The 19,651-nt window shown below is 41.3% G+C and overlaps 1 protein-coding gene across 1 annotated transcript in view; it reads right to left on the bottom strand.

Moving 5' to 3' along the window:
- nudt14 (nudix (nucleoside diphosphate linked moiety X)-type motif 14) overlaps positions 1–19,651 on the bottom strand; it is a 99,089-nt gene that overhangs the window by 44,517 nt on the left and 34,921 nt on the right. The window contains exon 2 of the mRNA XM_060917706.1: positions 315–358. Within this exon, the coding sequence (XP_060773689.1) occupies positions 315–358 (44 nt within the window). The remainder of the gene's footprint in view (positions 1–314; positions 359–19,651) is intronic.

Below are 19,651 nucleotides of genomic sequence, written 5' to 3'. Positions count from 1 at the left end.
GGGACCTTTAAAAAAAAAGCGGTTATGTTTAACTCTGAACACAAAACCTTCCACGAGGAAAGAAAAGTCAGTAACAGAATTACGTCAGAACAAAAAAATTGAACTTTCAGTTCTTAAAATTCAAACTAAGATTTCTCTGAAGCGATATTGCTATGACTGGGGTGATGATTTTTTAAATATGGTTTTTGGTACATTTTGCCTTGGATTCCATACTTGAGCAATATCACTGAGCTGACAAGCAATCATTTCATAATTCTGGCCTCTTTGCTGAAGAATTGCCCAATGTACAAAATGACTTCAAAATCAACACTTACCTGTCATGAGTTCGCATAAAATCCCACGACTTCTTTGTTCCATTCTGTAAAGGGAAAAAAAAATCCAAAATGTGAACATTTTTGCGTGTAAAAATTGATGACTAGGTTACTTTTTCATGTTTTGGCACAATATAAACAAATTGATTTTACTGTTGTTATATTGTTATATTCTTTTCGCAGTGTGATTAAGATTTAAGGATTAAGATTAAACATTTTTTTTTAAATTTAAAGAAATATTTTGATCACAGGCGGCACGGTGGTGTAGTGGTTAGCGCTGTTGCCTCACAGCAAGAAGGTCCTGGGTTCGAGCCCCGGGGCCGGCGAGGGCCTTTCTGTGTGGAGTTTGCATGTTCTCCCCGTGTCCGCGTGGGTTTCCTCCGGGTGCTCCGGTTTCCCCCACAGTCCAAAGACATGCAGGTTAGGTTAACTGGTGACTCTAAATTGACCGTAGGTGTGAATGTGAGTGTGAATGGTTGTCTGTGTCTATGTGTCAGTCCTGTGATGACCTGGCGACTTGTCCAGGGTGTACCCCGCCTTTCGCCCGTAGTCAGCTGGGATAGGCTCCAGCTTGCCTGCAACCCTGTATAAAGCGGCTTGAGATAATGAGATGAGATGAATGAGATGAGATTTTGATCACACCAGTGTTTTATTTACAAAACCCCTACATTTAGCATATCTACATTTTCTGCACCTGCCAGAATACTCGCAGAACACAAAAAGAAAAATCATTTGCATTTTGAAATATTCCATGCGGACCTTGTTATTCATAATGAAAGTAAGAAGTGAATAAAAATGCTACATGTTCCAAACTAAAGTACTATTTACTTAAAAGAATGATCATGCTTACAAAGAGCATTTTTAAAAAAAATCTCACAGCATCTTTTCACACTTGGTCCATTTCGAGGTGTTTTCACATACGTTTTTTTTTAATGAACCAAACTCAGTGATGTTAAAGTGGACCTAAAAGGGAACTACAGTGCATATTAAAAAAAAAGTCTACACACCCTGTTAAAATGACCGGTTTTTCTGATGTAAAAAAAATATATAAGACCACGATAAATAATTTCAAAACTTTTCCCACCTTCAATATGACCTATAACCTGTACAATTCAATTGAAAAACAAACAAATCCGTTAGGGGAGAAAAACATCAAAAAACAAAACAAAACAAAAAAACGTACAATAAGCTGGTTGCATAAGTGTGCACACCCTTAAACTAATAGTTTGTTGAAGCACCTTTTGATTTAATTACAGCATTCAGTCTTTTTGGGTTCACACCTGCCATCAGTTAAAATGACTCTGATTAACCCCAAATAAAGTTCAGACATTTACTCAGTTGCATCCTCCAGCAAAAGTTCACAGAGAGCTTACAAAGCAGCAAAGGGATCTCATTTATCTATTCTAACATTTATCTTTATTTTTAATAAGATTTATTTATAAGATTATCAAAAATCTTATAAATTTTTGCCAGGATTTCTCAGGAGAATAGCATTAATTTTACATCATGGATGGCGATAACGACAGTGTTCACAGCGAACGCGAGTTTTACTACCCTGAGGAAGAAGAAATAAAAGAAAACATTTCAGGAGAAAGCTAAAAACCTCTAACTGTTGCTAACACCGAGCAAAAACACGGCTGAATCCTGAATGACTCAATTTTGTATAAATAGAGGACTACATACGTAGGCGGCAAAATGTAGTTTTTTTCCTGCCATGGAAGTGCACTTGTATACCGAGGAGGAAGCAATTTGCATTACAGCCGTGAATGAGGATTCAAAATGGCGGCTCGGCTTGGTTTTCCCTTTCGGGAGCTCTCGTTTTCTGTTAGAATTTGGTAAAGAAAAAAAAAATATATTATTTACCAGCTTAAGGTCGGTCCATATGGTGAAATACCGTGACCTCGGTCAGTACTTTCAAGACCTCGGTCACGGTACTTCACCATACAGACCTCCCAGCTGGTAAACACACACACACACACACACACACACATTACAAGATCAGTAGACATTTTATATTTTGGTTCAAGGAATGACATGCGACCTTTGACCTGGATTTTCCATGCCTGTTGACATTTTTTGGTAAACTACAAAACTAGAAATTAATACAAACAACAATGAATGATTAACAAAATGTGATCTACGAAAATACTTAGAAAGTGGAACAAAAGATTTTCTGACGCAGGTTAAACATTATCAGTTCATTTGTTCACAAACATTAGAATTACTTCCTCATTTACACTACCGTTCAAAAGTTTGGGGTCACCCAGACAATTTTGTGTTTTCCATGAAAAGTCACACTTTTATTTCCCACCATAAGCTGTAAAATGAATAGAAAATATAGTCAAGACATTTTTCTGGCCATTTTGAGCATTTAATCGACCCCACAAATGTGATGCTCCAGAAACTCATCTCATCTCATCTCATTATCTCTAGCCGCTTTATCCTGTTCTACAGGGTCGCAGGCAAGCTGGAGCCTATCCCAGCTGACTACGGGCGAAAGGCGGGGTACACCCTGGACAAGTCGCCAGGTCATCACAGGGCTGACACATAGACACAGACAACCATTCACACTCACATTCACACCTACGGTCAATTTAGAGTCACCAGTTAACCTAACCTGCATGTCTTTGGACTGTGGGGGAAACCGGAGCACCCGGAGGAAACCCACGCAGACACGGGGAGAACATGCAAACTCCGCACAGAAAGGCCCTCGCCGGCCATGGGGCTCGAACCCGGACCTTCTTGCTGTGAGGCGACAGCGCTAACCACTACACCACCGTGCCGCCCGGCTCCAGAAACTCAATCTGCTCAAAGGAAGGTCAGTTTTATAGCTTCTCTAAAGAGCTAAACTGTTTTCAGCTGTGCTAACATGATTGTACAAGGGTTTTCTAATCATCCATTAGCCTTCTGAGGCAATGAGCAAACACATTGTACCATTAGAACACTGGAGTGAGAGTTGCTGGAAATGGGCCTCTATACACCTATGGAGATATTGCACCAAAAACCAGACATTTGCAGCTAGAATAGTCATTTACCACATTAGCAATGTATAGAGTGGATTTCTGATTAGTTTAAAGTGATCTTCATTGAAAAGAACAGTGCTTTTCTTTCAAAAATAAGGACATTTCAAAGTGACCCCAAACTTTTGAATGGTAGTGTACATAAGCACGACATCGATATATTTATATAAGAGATATTTTGTACTAAATATAAGTCTGTGTAAAAGAAATTTTAAATAAAATTTATGTTTTGTTACCTTAATACCACATACCGATTATTATTATTATTTTTTAATAAATAATCATCTGGGTGTCGATAACTATGGACAAAGGTGTCGATAATTGTGGACAAAGGAGATCTGATACGCTAAGTAACCGGGAATCAACTCATTTTTTTTTCCAGTGGAAGTTTGAGTAATTATTCATGCACAATTTACACATTGAAAGTCTTTTCTACTTTTGCAACGGCCAAAAGTTCGTTAAGGTGCCGATATCTGTAGCCGCCGTTCTAGTTTGGTTTGCATATTTTAAAAAAAAAAGCGCTTCTGTTACCACAAAAGCTCTAATGATTTGAACACTTACAATCAATTTAGCTTTTCATGATAATCATTCTTAAAAATGTGCGTGCACGTGTGCACTTCCCGACAAAAATCCTGAAGCTGAATTCTGAATATTTCAGTAAATTAACCAACTGAAATACTAATTCACATTTCTTAACTATGGTTTAATTACTCACAGGTCATATTTTCTATGAACAACAATAATTTCCGTGTAATTAAATTAATTACACATTAACTTCATGTCTGGCTAATGCGAATAGTAACTAATGCTAGTTAAGTTAGCTGATACCACACCACACAGAATAACAGCCGATATATCTACGGTTTAACCGCTAAAAAAATTTGTTAACGTACATTTTTATTCAGCTAACTTGAAGTGGTAATTGATTATGCATATATTTAAAAAAAAAAAAAACTATAGGGCTTGGTGGTACATGTTTTCCACACCACTTGTGTAGGTGTGTGCTGTTCAGGCTGCTACAGGTATGGAGCCAGAATTTTTCTCTCTCGGTACCGGAAATAATGTGAGTCGATTTTCACGAAGTCAGAGTTACTTTATATGGGACTCACTGTAGGGGTTCTTAGGTTAAACTTTATTTCAGGTGAGTTGTTGAAGAAAACCATTCATTTGGCCAATATTAGTTCCCATTACCTCATATGAGCACTGAAAGTAGTTGTTTTATGTATGGCTTTTAACAAATACATGGCTTTGAATCCATATTTGAGACTTTCTCTCTTTTTTTTCTTGCAGCTTGAAGACAAACTGAAGACAGATAACGTTAATGCAGTGGACATGTAAATTTTGCAACTTTACATGTGAAAATAGAGACCAGGACAGATCACCTCGGAACCCACGCTCAAGCTGTTTGCCTGACTTTTGGACTAATTTATAACCTTCATTTGGACCCCCCCCCCCAAAAAAAGAACACCTTTGACCTCATTCAAAGGGCCATGTTGAACCTGGGGGTCGATGACTTGAGGCCAAAACTGCAGAGTTTGAAAAATGCACTTTTGCAGTAGATGTGTGCTGCTGGTAACGTTAGCACAAGTGCTCTGAGAGCACAATATCCCCCACTGGCAACTCTGCCATAACTCTGGTAAAATGTGACTGAATTGAATGAAATTGTAATATGCGTATTACCGACATGTAACAAAGAATCCTGTCAAGTTTCGTGAAATTCCTCCAAAAATTGTGAGAAGAGTTGATTTCAGATTGTGAGTACCCTTTCCGAGACGGACATCGCCATGACATAATCCCCCTTTGGGCCTTTCGGCCAGCGGGGGATAAAAATTGTGAAGGAAGTTGATTTCAGAAAGCAAGCACACCTTGATGAAATTGCCAAAGTACAAGTTTGTTAATAATCAAGGACATAACTCTGGGAAAAATTTTCCCAAATTAAATGAAATTTCAATATGCGTATCTGTCATATAACAAAGCCTTTTGCCAAGTTTGGTGAAATTCCTCCACAAATTGTGAGAGGAGTTGATTTCAGAAGAACGTACACCCTCATGAAATTGTCAAAGTACAAGTTATTTAATCAAGGGTCAAAACTCTGGTAAAATTTTCACAAACTAAATTAAATTGCAATATGTGTATTACCGTCATATAACAAGGCCTTTTGCCAAGCTTCGAGAAATTCATCCAAAAATTGTAAGAGCAGTTGATGTCAGAAGGCAAGTACACCTTCATGAAATTGTGAAAGTACAAGGTTGTTAATCAAGGGCCGCAACTCTGGTAAAACGCGACCGAATTGAACAAAATAATAATATGCGTACTACCGACATATAACAGTGGCTTTTGCCAAGTTTGGTGAAATTCCTCCAAAAATTGTGAGAGGAGTTGATTTCAGAAGGACAACACAGTCTCATGAAATTGTCAAATTTTAATTTTATTAATCAAGGGCTGTAACTCTGGTAAAATGTGACCCAATTTAACGAAATTACAATATGCGGATTACCGATATATAACAAAGAATCCTGCCAAGTTTTGTGAAATTCCTCTAAAAATTGTGAGAGGAGTTGATTTCAGAAGGTGAATACCCTTCCCAGGACGGACAGACATCACCACGACATAATCCCCCTTCGGGCCTTTTGGCCAGCGGGGGATAAAAACTCTTCAGTTAGACTGAAATTAGTTTTTGTTTCAAATAAAAAAAAAGTACTTCTTTGTTGTGCTTACTTTATTTTTCTAAGGCAATCGGTTTCCTGAGTTCTATCATCAGGTAAGCAGGACTCTCTTCTTAAGTCACATTAATTTGGGTCATACAGATTGGTAACACTTAGAAATGACCGTTTATGTGTACATGCTAGTTAAAGTAAACTTAAATAAAAAGCATGAAGTAAATTTAACTTGAAAGTAATAGTTACAATTACCTGACTTAAAGTAGGAAAAGCTCAACTCAACCGAGTGAACAAAACTATGCTTTAAGTAAACTTAAATAGTAGTCATTAAGTAAACATGACTTGAAGGTAATGGTTGGATTTACTTAACGATTCCAAGGCAAGGTCGGCACAGTGGTGTAGTGGTTAGCGCTGTCGCCTCACAGCAAGAAGGTCCGGGTTCGAGCCCCGTGGCCGGCGAGGGCCTTTCTGTGCGGAGTTTGCATGTTCTCCCCGTGTCCGCGTGGGTTTCCTCCGGGTGCTCCGGTTTCCCCCACAGTCCAAAGACATGCAGGTTAGGTTAACTGGTGACTCTAAATTGACCGTAGGTGTGAATGTGAGTGTGAATGGTTGTCTGTGTCTATGTGTCAGCCCTGTGATGACCTGGCGACTTGTCCAGGGTGTACCCCGCCTTTCGCCCGTAGTCAGCTGGGATAGGCTCCAGCTTGCCTGCGACCCTGTAGAACAGGATAAAGCGGCTAGAGATAATGAGATGAGATGAGATTCCAAGGCAACTGGTTTCCTGAATTTCTTTAAGTAAGTTGAACTTCTCAAATTTTACAGTGTACTCAACACTGTAATTTCTTAAGTTCTGTTAGGTGACATAAAACTGGAGCGACCCACAAGTTCTTTATCCATAAAGCAAAAATGTGAAGTGGACCAACATTGCTTCGTTTTCACAGTACACAAATGAAGCGGACCACAAAATGAACCCCATACGTTCATTTGTGGGTCATTTTAAAGGATTCTGTGTGGACAAAAATGTTAAGTCATTCATCTGAGACCACTTGTTTTGGAATGGCCAAGTCACAATGTTTTGGAATGGCCAAGTCAAAGTCCTGACCTTAATCCAATGGAAATGTTGTGGAAGGACCTGAAGCGAGCAGTTCATGTGAGGAAACCCACCAACATCCCAGAGTTGAAGCTGTTCTGTATGGAGGAACGGGCTAAAATTCCTCCAAGCCGGTGTGCAGGACTGATCAACAGTTACCGGAAACGTTTAGCTGCAGTTATTGCTGCACAAGGGGTCACACCAGATACTGAAAGCAAAGGTTCACATACTTTTGCCACTCACAGATACGGTATGCAATACTGGATCATTTTCCTCAATAAATAAATGACCAAGTATAATATTTTTGTCTCATTTGTTTAACTGGGTTCTCTTTATCTACTTTTAGGACTTGTGTGAAAATTTTATTATGTTTTAGGTCATATTTATGCAGAAATGTAGAAAATTCTAAAGGGTTTGCAAACTTTCAAGCACCACTGTACATGCAAGCACAAGACCAATTAAGACAGTCAGGGCAGTCGGTTACCCACAAATCTAAGGTGGGGTTTACATTAGACCGTATCAGCGGATCATCAGATTAACGTTTTTAAAACGATTAGTGTGCACACAGCAACGCCAATACACGATTCGCGTGCACACAGCAACGCCAATACACGGATACGCTCGGCTCCGCAGGCATCCTGCGCTCCAAATCACTCCGCCCTGAACAGCGAGTGCCCTCTGGAGGGTGCGCACTCCGGCCCTGCGCAGCTCACACAGCGCACGAGTGAAGTGCACAAGCAGTGATTCAGGACTGAGCCGCTGTGTGATCCCAGCGCACATCACTTACCACTTGCAAGTGGAAGGATGGCAAGCCTAAAGACAATCATAACTACACAATGGGCAGTATTTGCATCAGTATTTGCAGTATTTTCATACTTTTATACTCTTTAATGAAAGGTGATACAAGGCGGAAGTCCGCACCGTTTTTCAGCAGTCGCGTCACATGACCAACGCCAGCGAATCAGGAAGGTGGATGTCACAGTGACGTTGTCCAATGACGACGCCAGCTAGAGCTCAGCACAGCGTATCCGCGTATTCTCAATGTTTACACAGCACCGGACCAGACACGATCTGGATTGAATACGTGGACCCTGGCGGATTCCCGTTTCCCGGCGTTTCCAGGCGTTTTAATGTAAACGGACAGTGCATCCGCGAAGAAAACGAGACAGATACGGTCTAATGTAAACTTGGCCTAAGTGGCTATTGGTCCAAAAGGAATGAGAGTGAATGAAAATACTTTCATTCCATATACAGTAGTGTGCAAAAGTCTTAGGCACATGTAAAGAAATGCTGGAGACCAAAAATGGCTTCAAAAATAATTAAATGAAATGTTTCAACATTAAAAAATATTATAAAAGCAGCAGTAAGCCATAATGAATGAAACAAAGTCAATATTTCATGTGAGATGACCCCAGTGTTGTAGTCGAGTCACTAAACCTCGAGTCAGAGTCTAGTCTTGAGTCCCCGGTGTTCAAGTCCAAGTCATTAAAAAAAAATTTCAAGTCGAGTCCACTATTGATCCGAGTCGAGTCCGAGAACAAGACTCCAACTGCACCATTTGACGATGGCTGTTTTAGAGTCATTAACAGTTTGTTCGTGAACATGGCGTATGAGCAGGTGAATGTACGTTCTCTTTATCAGGGAGTGCGAAGTATTCTGTCAGAAATGGTTGGGAGATGGATGTAAGTGCAGAAGGTGTGTCTATTAATACAAGTGAAGACAGATAAACAATCCAGAATGGCAGGCAAAATCGTAAAAACAGTGAAACAGGCAATAGGTTGAGCGAGGCACAAACAGGGTATCGTAGACTCGGCAAAATCAAAGACAAGAAACAGAAAATCAGGGATCAGGAAACCAAACAAGGAAATAAGGCTCGGTAATGTGTCAGCAAGGCAACTCAATACTTCGCAAAGTAAGTAAGTGTGTTTTTACAGTTTTTATATAGGCACACTGATTGCGCCTTAATCCTGTGCAGGTGCGAGTGGTTTATGGAGCACGCCCAAGAGTCTAGCCCGAGAGATGCGTGCGCCAAGGCGCGCAGGTGTGACACTCTTACACGAAATTAGTACAAAAATTAATGTACACTACTGTTCAAAAGTTTGGGGTCACCCAGACAATTTTATGTTTTCCATGAAAAGTCACACTTTCGTACAGTACATGTCAACCTTTGGTCAATCAAACCTGTATAACCAACCTCCAAAATCCGTATTTCCCTTATAAAATCTGTATAAGATGCAAATTAAAATAATTTACCTAAAATTTAAATGATAATTAACAATGATATATCCCAGTTACTTTTTATTCAATATTAATAACAATAAACCTTCAGAATGAATACAAAGCTCCAATGTTTGACAAAAACACAAAGTGTTATCAGCGTAGTTACGAAGGAAATACTTCGTTGTTTGGAGACAGGTTTCACCGAGCGGCTATTATGCGCGAGACTTCATATTAGCCACAAAGTCAGGAAAATCTGTTCGTAAAATGACGTTATAATGACCAAATACAATGAAAAGTATTTTTCCAGTCTCACCTGTGAAAGGTAATCCCATGTGATCTCGTTTGGACGGTAAACCTGTTGGTACAGTTAAACGCAGCACATGAATGAGGCATCTTTATTCTCGGCTACTGTCTAGACGCTATACCAGAGACGGCTGAAGAATCCCCACTTTACCACATCCAATATGGCGGCGAGGATGACGTATGATTCTACGCAAAGAAGGCGGCGTCTATGTTTATATGTCTATGACTTCACGGTTGGCGGGATTCTCGCAATGCGTTGTGCGCATGATCAAAAGTGGAACAAAGTCTCGTTACCACAAGATATCGCACGATTTCATAAGACTCTTTACTGGCTGTCTGTGGTGTACAGTACTGTACGTTTGTAAATGTTATGCGCTCTTTTATCATCGTGGGAATTGATTATAGCTCTAAATAAATATTGAAGTTTTTTTAAAGAATCCGTATAACTTTATTTATACGCCCGTATACTACGTTTATTGAATCAAATCCGTATAAAATACGGACATTCCGTATAGGTTGACATGTATGCACTTTTATTTACCACCATAAGTTGTAAAATGAATAGAAAATATAGTCAAGACATTTTTCTGGCCATTTTGAGCATTTAATCGACCCCACAAATGTGATGCTCCAGAAACTCAGGCCAAGTTTACATTAGACCGTATCTGTCTCGTTTTCTTCGCGGATGCACTGTCCGTTTACATTAAAACGCCTGGAAACGCCGGGAAACGGGAATCCGCCAGCGTCCACGTATTCAATCCAGATCGTGTCAGCTCCGGTGCTGTGTAAACATTGAGATACGCGGATACGCTGTGCTGAGCTCTAGCTGGCGTCGTCATTGGACAACGTCACTGTGACATCCACCTTCCTGATTCGCTGGCGTTGGTCATGTGACGCGACTGCTGAAAAACGGCGCGGACTTCCGCCTTGTATCACCTTTCATTAAGGAGTATAAAAGTATGAAAATACTGCAAATACTGATGCAAATACTGCCCATTGTGTAGTTATGATTGTCTTTAGGCTTGCCATCCTTCCACTTGCAAGTGGTAAGTGATATGCGCTGGGATCACACACACAGCGGCTCAGTCCCGAAAACACTGCTTGTGCACTTCACTCGCGTGCTCTGTGAGCTGCGCAGGGCCGGAGTGCGCACCCTCCAGAGGGCACTCGCTGTTCAGGGCGGAGTGATTTGGAGCGCAGGATGCCTGCGGAGCCGAGCGTATCCGTGTATTGGTGTTGCTGTGTGCACGCGAATCGTGTATTGGTGTTGCTGTGTGCACACTAATCGTTTTAAAAACGTTAATCTGATGATCCGCTGATACGGTCTAATGTAAACATGGGCTCAATCTGCTCAAAGGAAGGTCAGTTTTATAGCTTCTCTAAAGAGCTAAACTGTTTTCAGCTGTGCTAACATGATCGTACAAGGGTTTTCTAATCATCCATTAGCCTTCTGAGGCAATGAGCAAACACATTGTACCATTAGAACACTGGAGTGAGAGTTGCTGGAAATGGGCCTCTATACACCTATGGAGATATTGCACCAAAAACCAGACATTTGCAGCTAGAATAGTCATTTACCACATTAGCAATGTATAGAGTGGATTTCTGATTAGTTTAAAGTGATCTTCATTGAAAAGAACAGCGCTTTTCTTTCAAAAATAAGGACATTTCAAAGTGACCCCAAACTTTTGAACGGTAGTGTAGATATAAATATCTTATGCCAAATTATTATGGCATGTTACAAAAAATAAAGAAAAAATCCGAGTCCTCGTCTCCAATTTACGAGTCCGAATGCGGTTAATGCACGAGTCCGAGTCCAAGTCGTCAGTGCTCGAGTCCAAGTCGAGTCACGAGTCCTTAAAATTAGGGCACGAGTCGGACTAGAGTACTACAGGCCTGGATGACTCTTTGCTTTAAAAAATAGTAGTCTCAGATACAATGAGTGCAGTTTGATAAGGAAATGAGCTGTAGGTTTTACTGAGCATCTTACAGAACCAGCCACAGTTCTTCTGGACACTTTGACTGTCACACTCGCTTCTTCATTTTGCACCAAAACCCAGCAGCCTTCATTATGTTTTCTTTTTAAATCTGAAAAGTGCTCTCTTATGTAATACGCTGCTCAGATACAAACTTTTTTTTTTTCTGTAACATTTAATTTTGTGCTGGAAAACGAACGTTTGGAACTCTAACATGTTTTTGTACTGACTCGATAATGTAGACGTCATAAAATAGAAATCTATAACAAAGTTTGCATGAAAAAAAAAAATAGGGTGCCGAAGAATTTTGCACAGTACTGTATGTAGGTTATTAAAATGATTATGATGCAAGGGTTAAAGATACAGATACATCTCACTTGGTGAGAGTCGTGTTTGTATTTCGCTAATTAAGTGTGGAATCAAAGTAAATGTGCATGAGGCCCTGTGCTCTAATTAAAGCGAGTGTTTTAAAACTGGAACTTTATTGGGTGATAAACTCAAACATGAACAAATGTCAACTCCATGTTGGCATTTATTGAGGGTGGTAAATGTCTTTTAGTCTGGCTTATCGTAACTGACAAAACAATGATAAAATGTTTCGCTGGGGTATACACTGATCCAGTGAACAAGCTACAGTGAATGCAAGATAAAAACGAAACACCATGCTGGTATGTTCGATCACTTGAGATACAGATTCAGTAAAGCACGCAGGCCACAAGAGCAGACATGCAGGAGCTTTTATTTTTGAGCTGGTGACTGTGTGTTTAGCCTGTGTATTTACCGGTAGGTTTTCACGTAGAAGTGTGTATGCAGATCATAGCTCATCTCGAAGTATACAGAATTTTTCAACGAATAATAATGTAAGCACAGAAGAAGCATGAACATTTCTCAGTGTTTACTGTAGACTCCAACATACTGGCAGGAAGCAGAAGTGCATATACTTGATAGACCGATGTCACCTACACAGCAAACAGGCTGCACATGAACTGGGCAATGATTTTCAGTACTTTTGTGCACAATCTGTGTTCTGTATAAGCAACTGCAAGAGCTTAATGATATTGATTAGTCACTGAAGCTGTGTTGAGATGACTAATGATCACAGAATAAGCAGGACCATGTATCCATCCATCCATCATCCGTAGCCGCTTAAGGCCTCTGCATGCTCTTGCGACAAGGCTTTCGCAGATAGCTTTTCGCAGACAGTTGTAATTTATCGTTGAGCGGGGAGTAATAGGCGTGCGCGATGTTATTCACCGCTACAACGCAAGGGGGTGCGAAGTCGCGAAATCGCTAGGAGTAGTTGGTGGGTGTGGTTAGTGGAGTGTTTATCCTCCGGTTACTTATAATGACTAGAACTGGAGTCGTATAGATGTGCGTACTTCCTCACTTCCTCGATCAACCGCTCTTCATGCTGCTCCATCTTCGCTCGTGTTTTTAAAAATGCCGGTCGTGAAAACAAAACAAACCGGGAAAGTAGGGAAGCGGAAGTGCGTGTACAGCAGATGTAGAGTGGACCAATCAGAGCCCTCTTGTCTGCGACGCTGTCTGCGAGGCTTCTGCGGTGGTCACAATTTTTGGGAGGTGCGCGCAGAGCGTCTGCGAAGGTGGGGGGGCTACGCAGACGCTATCTGCGGCGCCGTCTGCGAGGACTGCGTTGTCAGCATAAATTGGCCTTTATCCTGTGTGCAGGGTTGCGGGCAAGCTGGAGCCTATCCCAGCTGACTACGGGCGAAAGGCGGGGTACACCCTGGACAAGTCGCCAGGTCATCGCAGGGCTGACACATATGGCCCTTTTCTACTACCCTTTTTCAGCTCACTTCAGCTCGCTTCAGCTCACTTCAGCCCGACACAGCTCGCGTTTCGACTACCAAAAAACAGCACGACTCAGCTCGCTTCAGCCCTGCTTAGCCCCTAAAACTCGCACCGTTTTGGAGTGGGGCTGAAGCAAGCCAAAGCGAGCCGAGTGAGGCTGGGGGCGTGAGCAGACACTCCCCTGTGCACTGATTGATGAGGAGGAGTGTCCTCACATGCCCACACACGCCCCGCGAGCACGCTGGGATCTGTAAACACCGTAAACCCGGAAGAAGAAGAATTACGAATTACGAGAATTTCTGAAGCCTTATGCGCCTCGCCTCATCTATACGCTCTTGCCAGTATCTGTTGGCGTTGTCGGTGACAACAAGCCACAGCACCAAGACCAGCAACACTAACGACTCCATGTCCTCCATGTTTATTGTTTACTATTCGGGTTGTGAGACTACCGCTTAAAAACTCACTGATGTCACTGTTTGCGCTGCTTAACGACATCACCTGACGTCCACCCACTTTCGCTAACTCCACCCAATGTGTCCACCCACTTCCAGCCAGCACGGTTCAGCGCGGTTGTAGTCGAAATGCAACTCCAACAGCCCCGCTCAGCTCGACTCAGCACGGCACGGCTCAGCCGCGTTTGTAGTGGAAAAGCGGCAATAGACACAGACAACCATTCACACTCACATTCACACCTACGGTCAATTTAGAGCCACCAATTAACCTAACTTGCATGCCTTTGGACTGTGGGGGAAACCGGAGCACCCAGAGGAAACCCATGTAGACACGGGGAGAACATGCAAACTCCACACAGAAAGGCCCCAGTCAGCCACTGGGCTTGAATCCAGAACCTTCTTGCCGTGAGGTGACAACGCTAACCACTACACCATCGTGCGACAGTTTACACTTAATTATATAAATAGAATATGAACAGAATATTACCAGTTAGATGACTATACAATAGATTTTTAGTTTGGCAAGTAACTGTGGTGTATATACAGTAGAGTACCACTCAAAAGTTTGGATTCATTGATAGGTTTTTCTGTATTTTGTCTATTTTCTACATTGTAGAACAATACTGAAGACATAACTATGAAATAACATAGTACATATATATGTTATTTACCAGCTGGGAGGTCCGTATCCTGAAATACCGTGACCGAGGTCTTTAAAGTACTGAGAGAGGCCCTCTGGGCCGAGGTCAGTATTCAAGGCCGAGGTCACGGTATTTCACCATACGGACCGACCTTAAGCTGGTAAATAATACACGTACATGTCAACCTATACGGATTGTCCGGAAATTATACGGATTTTAGCTCATTTCAAGGGCGTACGGGCGTATAAACAAAGTCTTACGGATTTTCAGTATTTTCTGACCTAAATTTATTTTGTGTATCTTACTTGAACATCGTCAGCTGATCGTCGCAAAAACATACAAAAGCTCGATTTATAGACAAAGAACAGCGTGTATGCAGGGGCAGATAACCCAGACTATGTGAAACTGGATGTTTATTCCTCAAGCCTCGTGCAGTATCGCGACTGCGACACTTCGCTCGTTCCGGTCATGCGCACGATCTGCATTTAAACGCGCCAAACGGTCATTGTTCGAACGATTTTCTCATTGTGCAGGGCGACGTTGTTTACACCTGAGAGATTTTGAATAGCGTCTGCTGAGTGAAAGAATGGGAACACCGAGGAAGAAAATGAGATACGGCGGGCGGTATCTTCCTGAATGGAAGGAGACATTTAATGGTGTCATTGTTCAGGCGAAAAATGAGGAGTATGCGCACTGCACAGTTTGTGTGCGAGATATAAAAGTTGCGGCGTCTGGAGTTTACGACGTGAGGGAACACATGAGGTCCAAACTACATCAGCGAAATTTGCACCAGAAACAGAATCAGCCGCAAATGACGATGTTTGCAAAGCCTAAGACCGATGATCAACCAACAAGTGTAATAAGAGCAGAAGTTACGATCTGTAATTTTATTGCTCAGCACAATTTGCCGCTAGCCGTTGCGGACCACCTGACAGAACTGTTGCCGCGAATTTGCACGGACAGTACGATTGCGAAATCTATCAGCTGTAGGTGCACCAAAACAACGCAAATAATCAAAAAGAGCTTGGCCCCCGAAGCTACACTACCCAGGCTTTCGTCTAAACGGGGGAACAGGGGCGCTACGCCCTCTTACTCTCGGCGTGCTCCCCCTTACCGACTCCGTGAAAACATCCCAGCAACACTACGTGACAATGTGTCTGATCATCAAATACGTTATAACTGATCCAAAAATATTCCAATCATAGTAGATACACCGCCAGACGGTGCAAAAACAATCTGAATTGGCGTTTTCCAGACTGAGGCACCACGTTGTTTAGTTGTTTACTTGTCGCGGCTGCTCTCGCGAGATTTGACATGGGTTACATACAAGGTCAGCTGACTTGTAGAGCGAGATTTCTCGAGACTGAATGACCTTTCACCCACCGGCGCGGGAGCTTTTGACAGAAGTAGTTCGCGAGTTGTTTTTGTTGACACTTGGGCATTTAAAGATGTCATCCCGCGGCACGAAGCGGAAGAAAGCCAAAGACTGTCCGGGGCAGAAGAAGATTACTTCTTTCTTTTTCAATGTTGACAGACAATTTGTTACAATTTCCCTCTCAGATAGCCTCAGAATGTCCCATTGAAGCATTTTTCAAAGGCTTTGCACGGCGGGGGGGGGACAACAACCGGCACCATCTCCCCCCCCCCCGCTTCGCTCCCTCGCCATGGTGAGCGCCCTCATACTAAATTTTTCTAGAAAAAAAACCCTGCTACCGATCATCCAGCACTGCCGGACGTCGCCATTTTCCTTGATGATCGACGAATCCAATGACAAAAAGACGGACAAGCGACTGGCCGTTTTGGTGCGGACCTTCGAGATAAACAGAGGGGCGAAGTCAAGAATCATAGACATGCCTGTGTGCAATATCGGCATGGGCGAGGCGATTTTCGACATGCTGGATGAAGTTCTCAGGCAAGTTATATTTATTTATTTATTAAGTTTGGTGCGATTCAAAGGCTATAAGGATTTTATGTTGATTTTATGGATTTCTTCCTCCGATACTACAGGTGGACGCCCAAAGGGGTTGACATGTATGAATACATTTATTGTTTTCTTTACCAAATTCGTACAGAAAACGAGAGCACCCAAAAGGGAAAACCAAGCCGAGGCGAGCCGCCATTTTGAATCCTCATTCACGGCTGTAATGCAAATGGCTTTCTCCTCGGTATACAAGTGCACTTCCATGGCAGGAAAAAAACTACATTTTGCTGCCTATGTAGTCCCTATTTATACAAAACTGAGTCATTCAGGATTCAGCCATGTTTTTGCTCGGCGTTAGCAGCAGTTACAGGTTTTTAGCTTTCTCCTGAAATGTTTTCTTTTATTTCTTCTTCCTCAGGGTAGTAAAACTTGCTTTCGCTGTGAACACTGTCGTTATTGCTATCCATGCTGTAAAATCAATGCTATTCTCCTGAGAAATGCGAAAATAAATGTTGACAAAAATTGCTACTATGTTTGTTGTTGTTGTGAACAAGCAAGTCGCCAGAGGCCCGTAACCGGAGTCCGTACCGTAGGATACGGACCTGCTCGCCAGCCAATCAGAGTGCAGGATTTGATGGAAACTGCACCGCGAAAAAAATTAATGAAATTCTGTAGTAAACAAAAGTTAAAAGAAGAAAATATGTTGCATATTTTAGATTCTTCAAAGTAGCCTCTGTTTACCTTGATGATGCTTTGCACACTATTGGCGTTATCTTCACCAGCTTAATGAGGGAGTCACCTGGAATGCTTTTTAATTAACAGGTGCCTCGTCTAAAGTTAATTAGTGCAATTTCTTGCTTTCGTAATGCATTTGAGATCAAACAGCAAATAATAAATAATAAAAATACAGTAAACAGCCCTTTTCTACAACTGTAGTCATCCATATTATGTCAAGAACCGCTCAACTAAGTACAGAGAAACGAAAGTTCATCATTAATACACTACCGTTCAAAAGTTTGGGGTCACTTTGAAATTTCCGTATTTTTGAAAGAAAAGCACTGTTCTTTTCAATGAAGATCACTTTAAACTAATCAGAAATGCACTCTATACATTGCTAATGTGGTAAATGACTATTCTAGCTGCAAATGTCTGGTTTTTGGTGCAATATCTCCATAGGTGTATAGAGGCCCATTTCCAGCAACTCTCACTCCAGTGTTCTAATGGTACAATGTGTTTGCTCATTGCCTCAGAAGGCTAATGGATGATTAGAAAACCCTTGTACAATCATGTTAGCACAGCTGAAAACAGTTGAGCTCTTTAGAGAAGCTATAAAACTGACCTTCCTTTGAGCAGATTGAGTTTCTGGAGCATCACATTTGTGGGGTCGATTAAATGCTCAAAATGGCCAGAAAAATGTCTTGACTATATTTTCTATTCATTTTACAGCTTATGGTGGGAAATAAAAGTGTGACTTTTCATGGAAAACACAAAATCGTCTGGGTGACCCCAAACTTTTGAACGGTAGTGTACTTGAAGACATGACGTGTCCTTTAACCTCCTAAGGCCCAAGCTGGTTTTTTTACATGCATTTTTTATTTCTCTTTGCTATTTGGGCTTATTAGAACCTGATTAGAATAAAAACTAAAGCATCATCTTTTGATGAGATGTACTTTTAGAGAAAAAGTATGTCCACATATGTGGATTCTTGTTCCGAATTTCCATAAAGTGCTGTCCACGCATGTGACCGCTAAGCCCTAGGAGGTTAATGAATAAAAATAAAGAAAACCCTTTGAATTAGAAGGTGTGTCCAAACTGTTGACCGGTACTGTATACAAATGAAATAAAGAATCTCCAGCACATCAATTTGAATGGCTGATTACCAAGATCTTAACGTGCGAGTCGGTGAGGCAAGAGGACACAGAAGTCATGACACTCCTGCTGAAACAAACGAGCATGAACAGGAGCCAAGAGGAAGTCATTGATAAGGATGATGATCCCTGAATGGAGTGATGTTCTAAGGAAAAAATGTGTGTTCTTGATGCAAGAGCTTCATGTCTTTTCACCACAGCTGCCAATATTCTTCAGCCTAAACCCCAATGCAAATGAGTGTAAGAACTTTTATCTGTAAATTACTTTACATGCAAATTATTAAAAGGGCACAAAAGTATTTACCTGTTCATAGAAGGGTTTCTTCATATTTTACTATTTTAGTACAATAATGAAGATATTAACACCGTGACATACACATGGAATCATGCAGTGACAGAGAAAAGTGTTAAACGGTTTCAACCTAATTATATTTTAATTCTTAACAGTATTTGCATCCTTGCCATCTTCTAAATCAGCTTCATGATGGAGCTTCACCAAGGAAGCTCCATCTAAATAGTTTCCAAATAGTCTGAGCTCCTCAATGCTTTTCTTAAGAAAACTACTTGAAGTAGTTGGGCGGGCGGGCGGGCGGGCGGGGTGTTATTTGAACTAAATACGATTGTTTTAAGTAAAAATATTTTTCAGAGATAAATTTCAGCGTCACCATTAACTTGTCCATTTACAGAAATAAATGTATACATTTACTTACTGACTCATAGTGCAGTTCATACAAGTCGTGCCATTTATACCAATAGAGGCTTTGCACCATCACGTGACCCCGTAGCAACGGTAACTACGCCGCCATGACGGGGCACACTTGTAGAGCTTTATTCAGTTGAGTTAGTTGTTATTGATTAGTATGGGAAGGCTTTGTTGCGTTTTTGGATGTGCAAATTGTTTTGAACGAAATGAGGACATCGCATTTTTTTTTAATTTACAAAAAGTAATTCATCATCGGGGGGTGGGTGGGGGGGACTAGAGAGCTTTCTAAATATAGAAAGAAAAAAAAAAACAAACATTCAGCGGGACTCGGTGTCGAATGGAGAGATCAAAAACTCCAATGGTATGCTCACTTCATTTACAGTGGTGCTTGAAAGTTTGTGAACCCTTTGGAATTTTCTATATTTCTGCATAAATATGACATCATCAGATTTTCACACATCCTAAAAGTAGATAAAGAGAACCCAGTTAAACAAATGAAACAAAAATATTATACTTGGTCATTTATTTATTGAGGAAAATGATCCAATATTACATATCTGTGATTGGCAAAAGTATGTGAACCTCTAGGATTAGCAGTTCATTTGAAGGTGAAATTAGAGTCAGGTGTTTTCAATCAATGGGATGACAATCAGGTGTGAGTGGGCACCCTGTTT

The sequence above is a fragment of the Neoarius graeffei genome, chromosome 3, assembly GCF_027579695.1.
Source record: "Neoarius graeffei isolate fNeoGra1 chromosome 3, fNeoGra1.pri, whole genome shotgun sequence".
Taxonomy (NCBI): domain Eukaryota; kingdom Metazoa; phylum Chordata; class Actinopteri; order Siluriformes; family Ariidae; genus Neoarius; species Neoarius graeffei.
The sequence above is the reverse complement of the archived record's forward strand: the minus strand, read 5'-3'. Positions and strand labels throughout refer to the sequence as shown.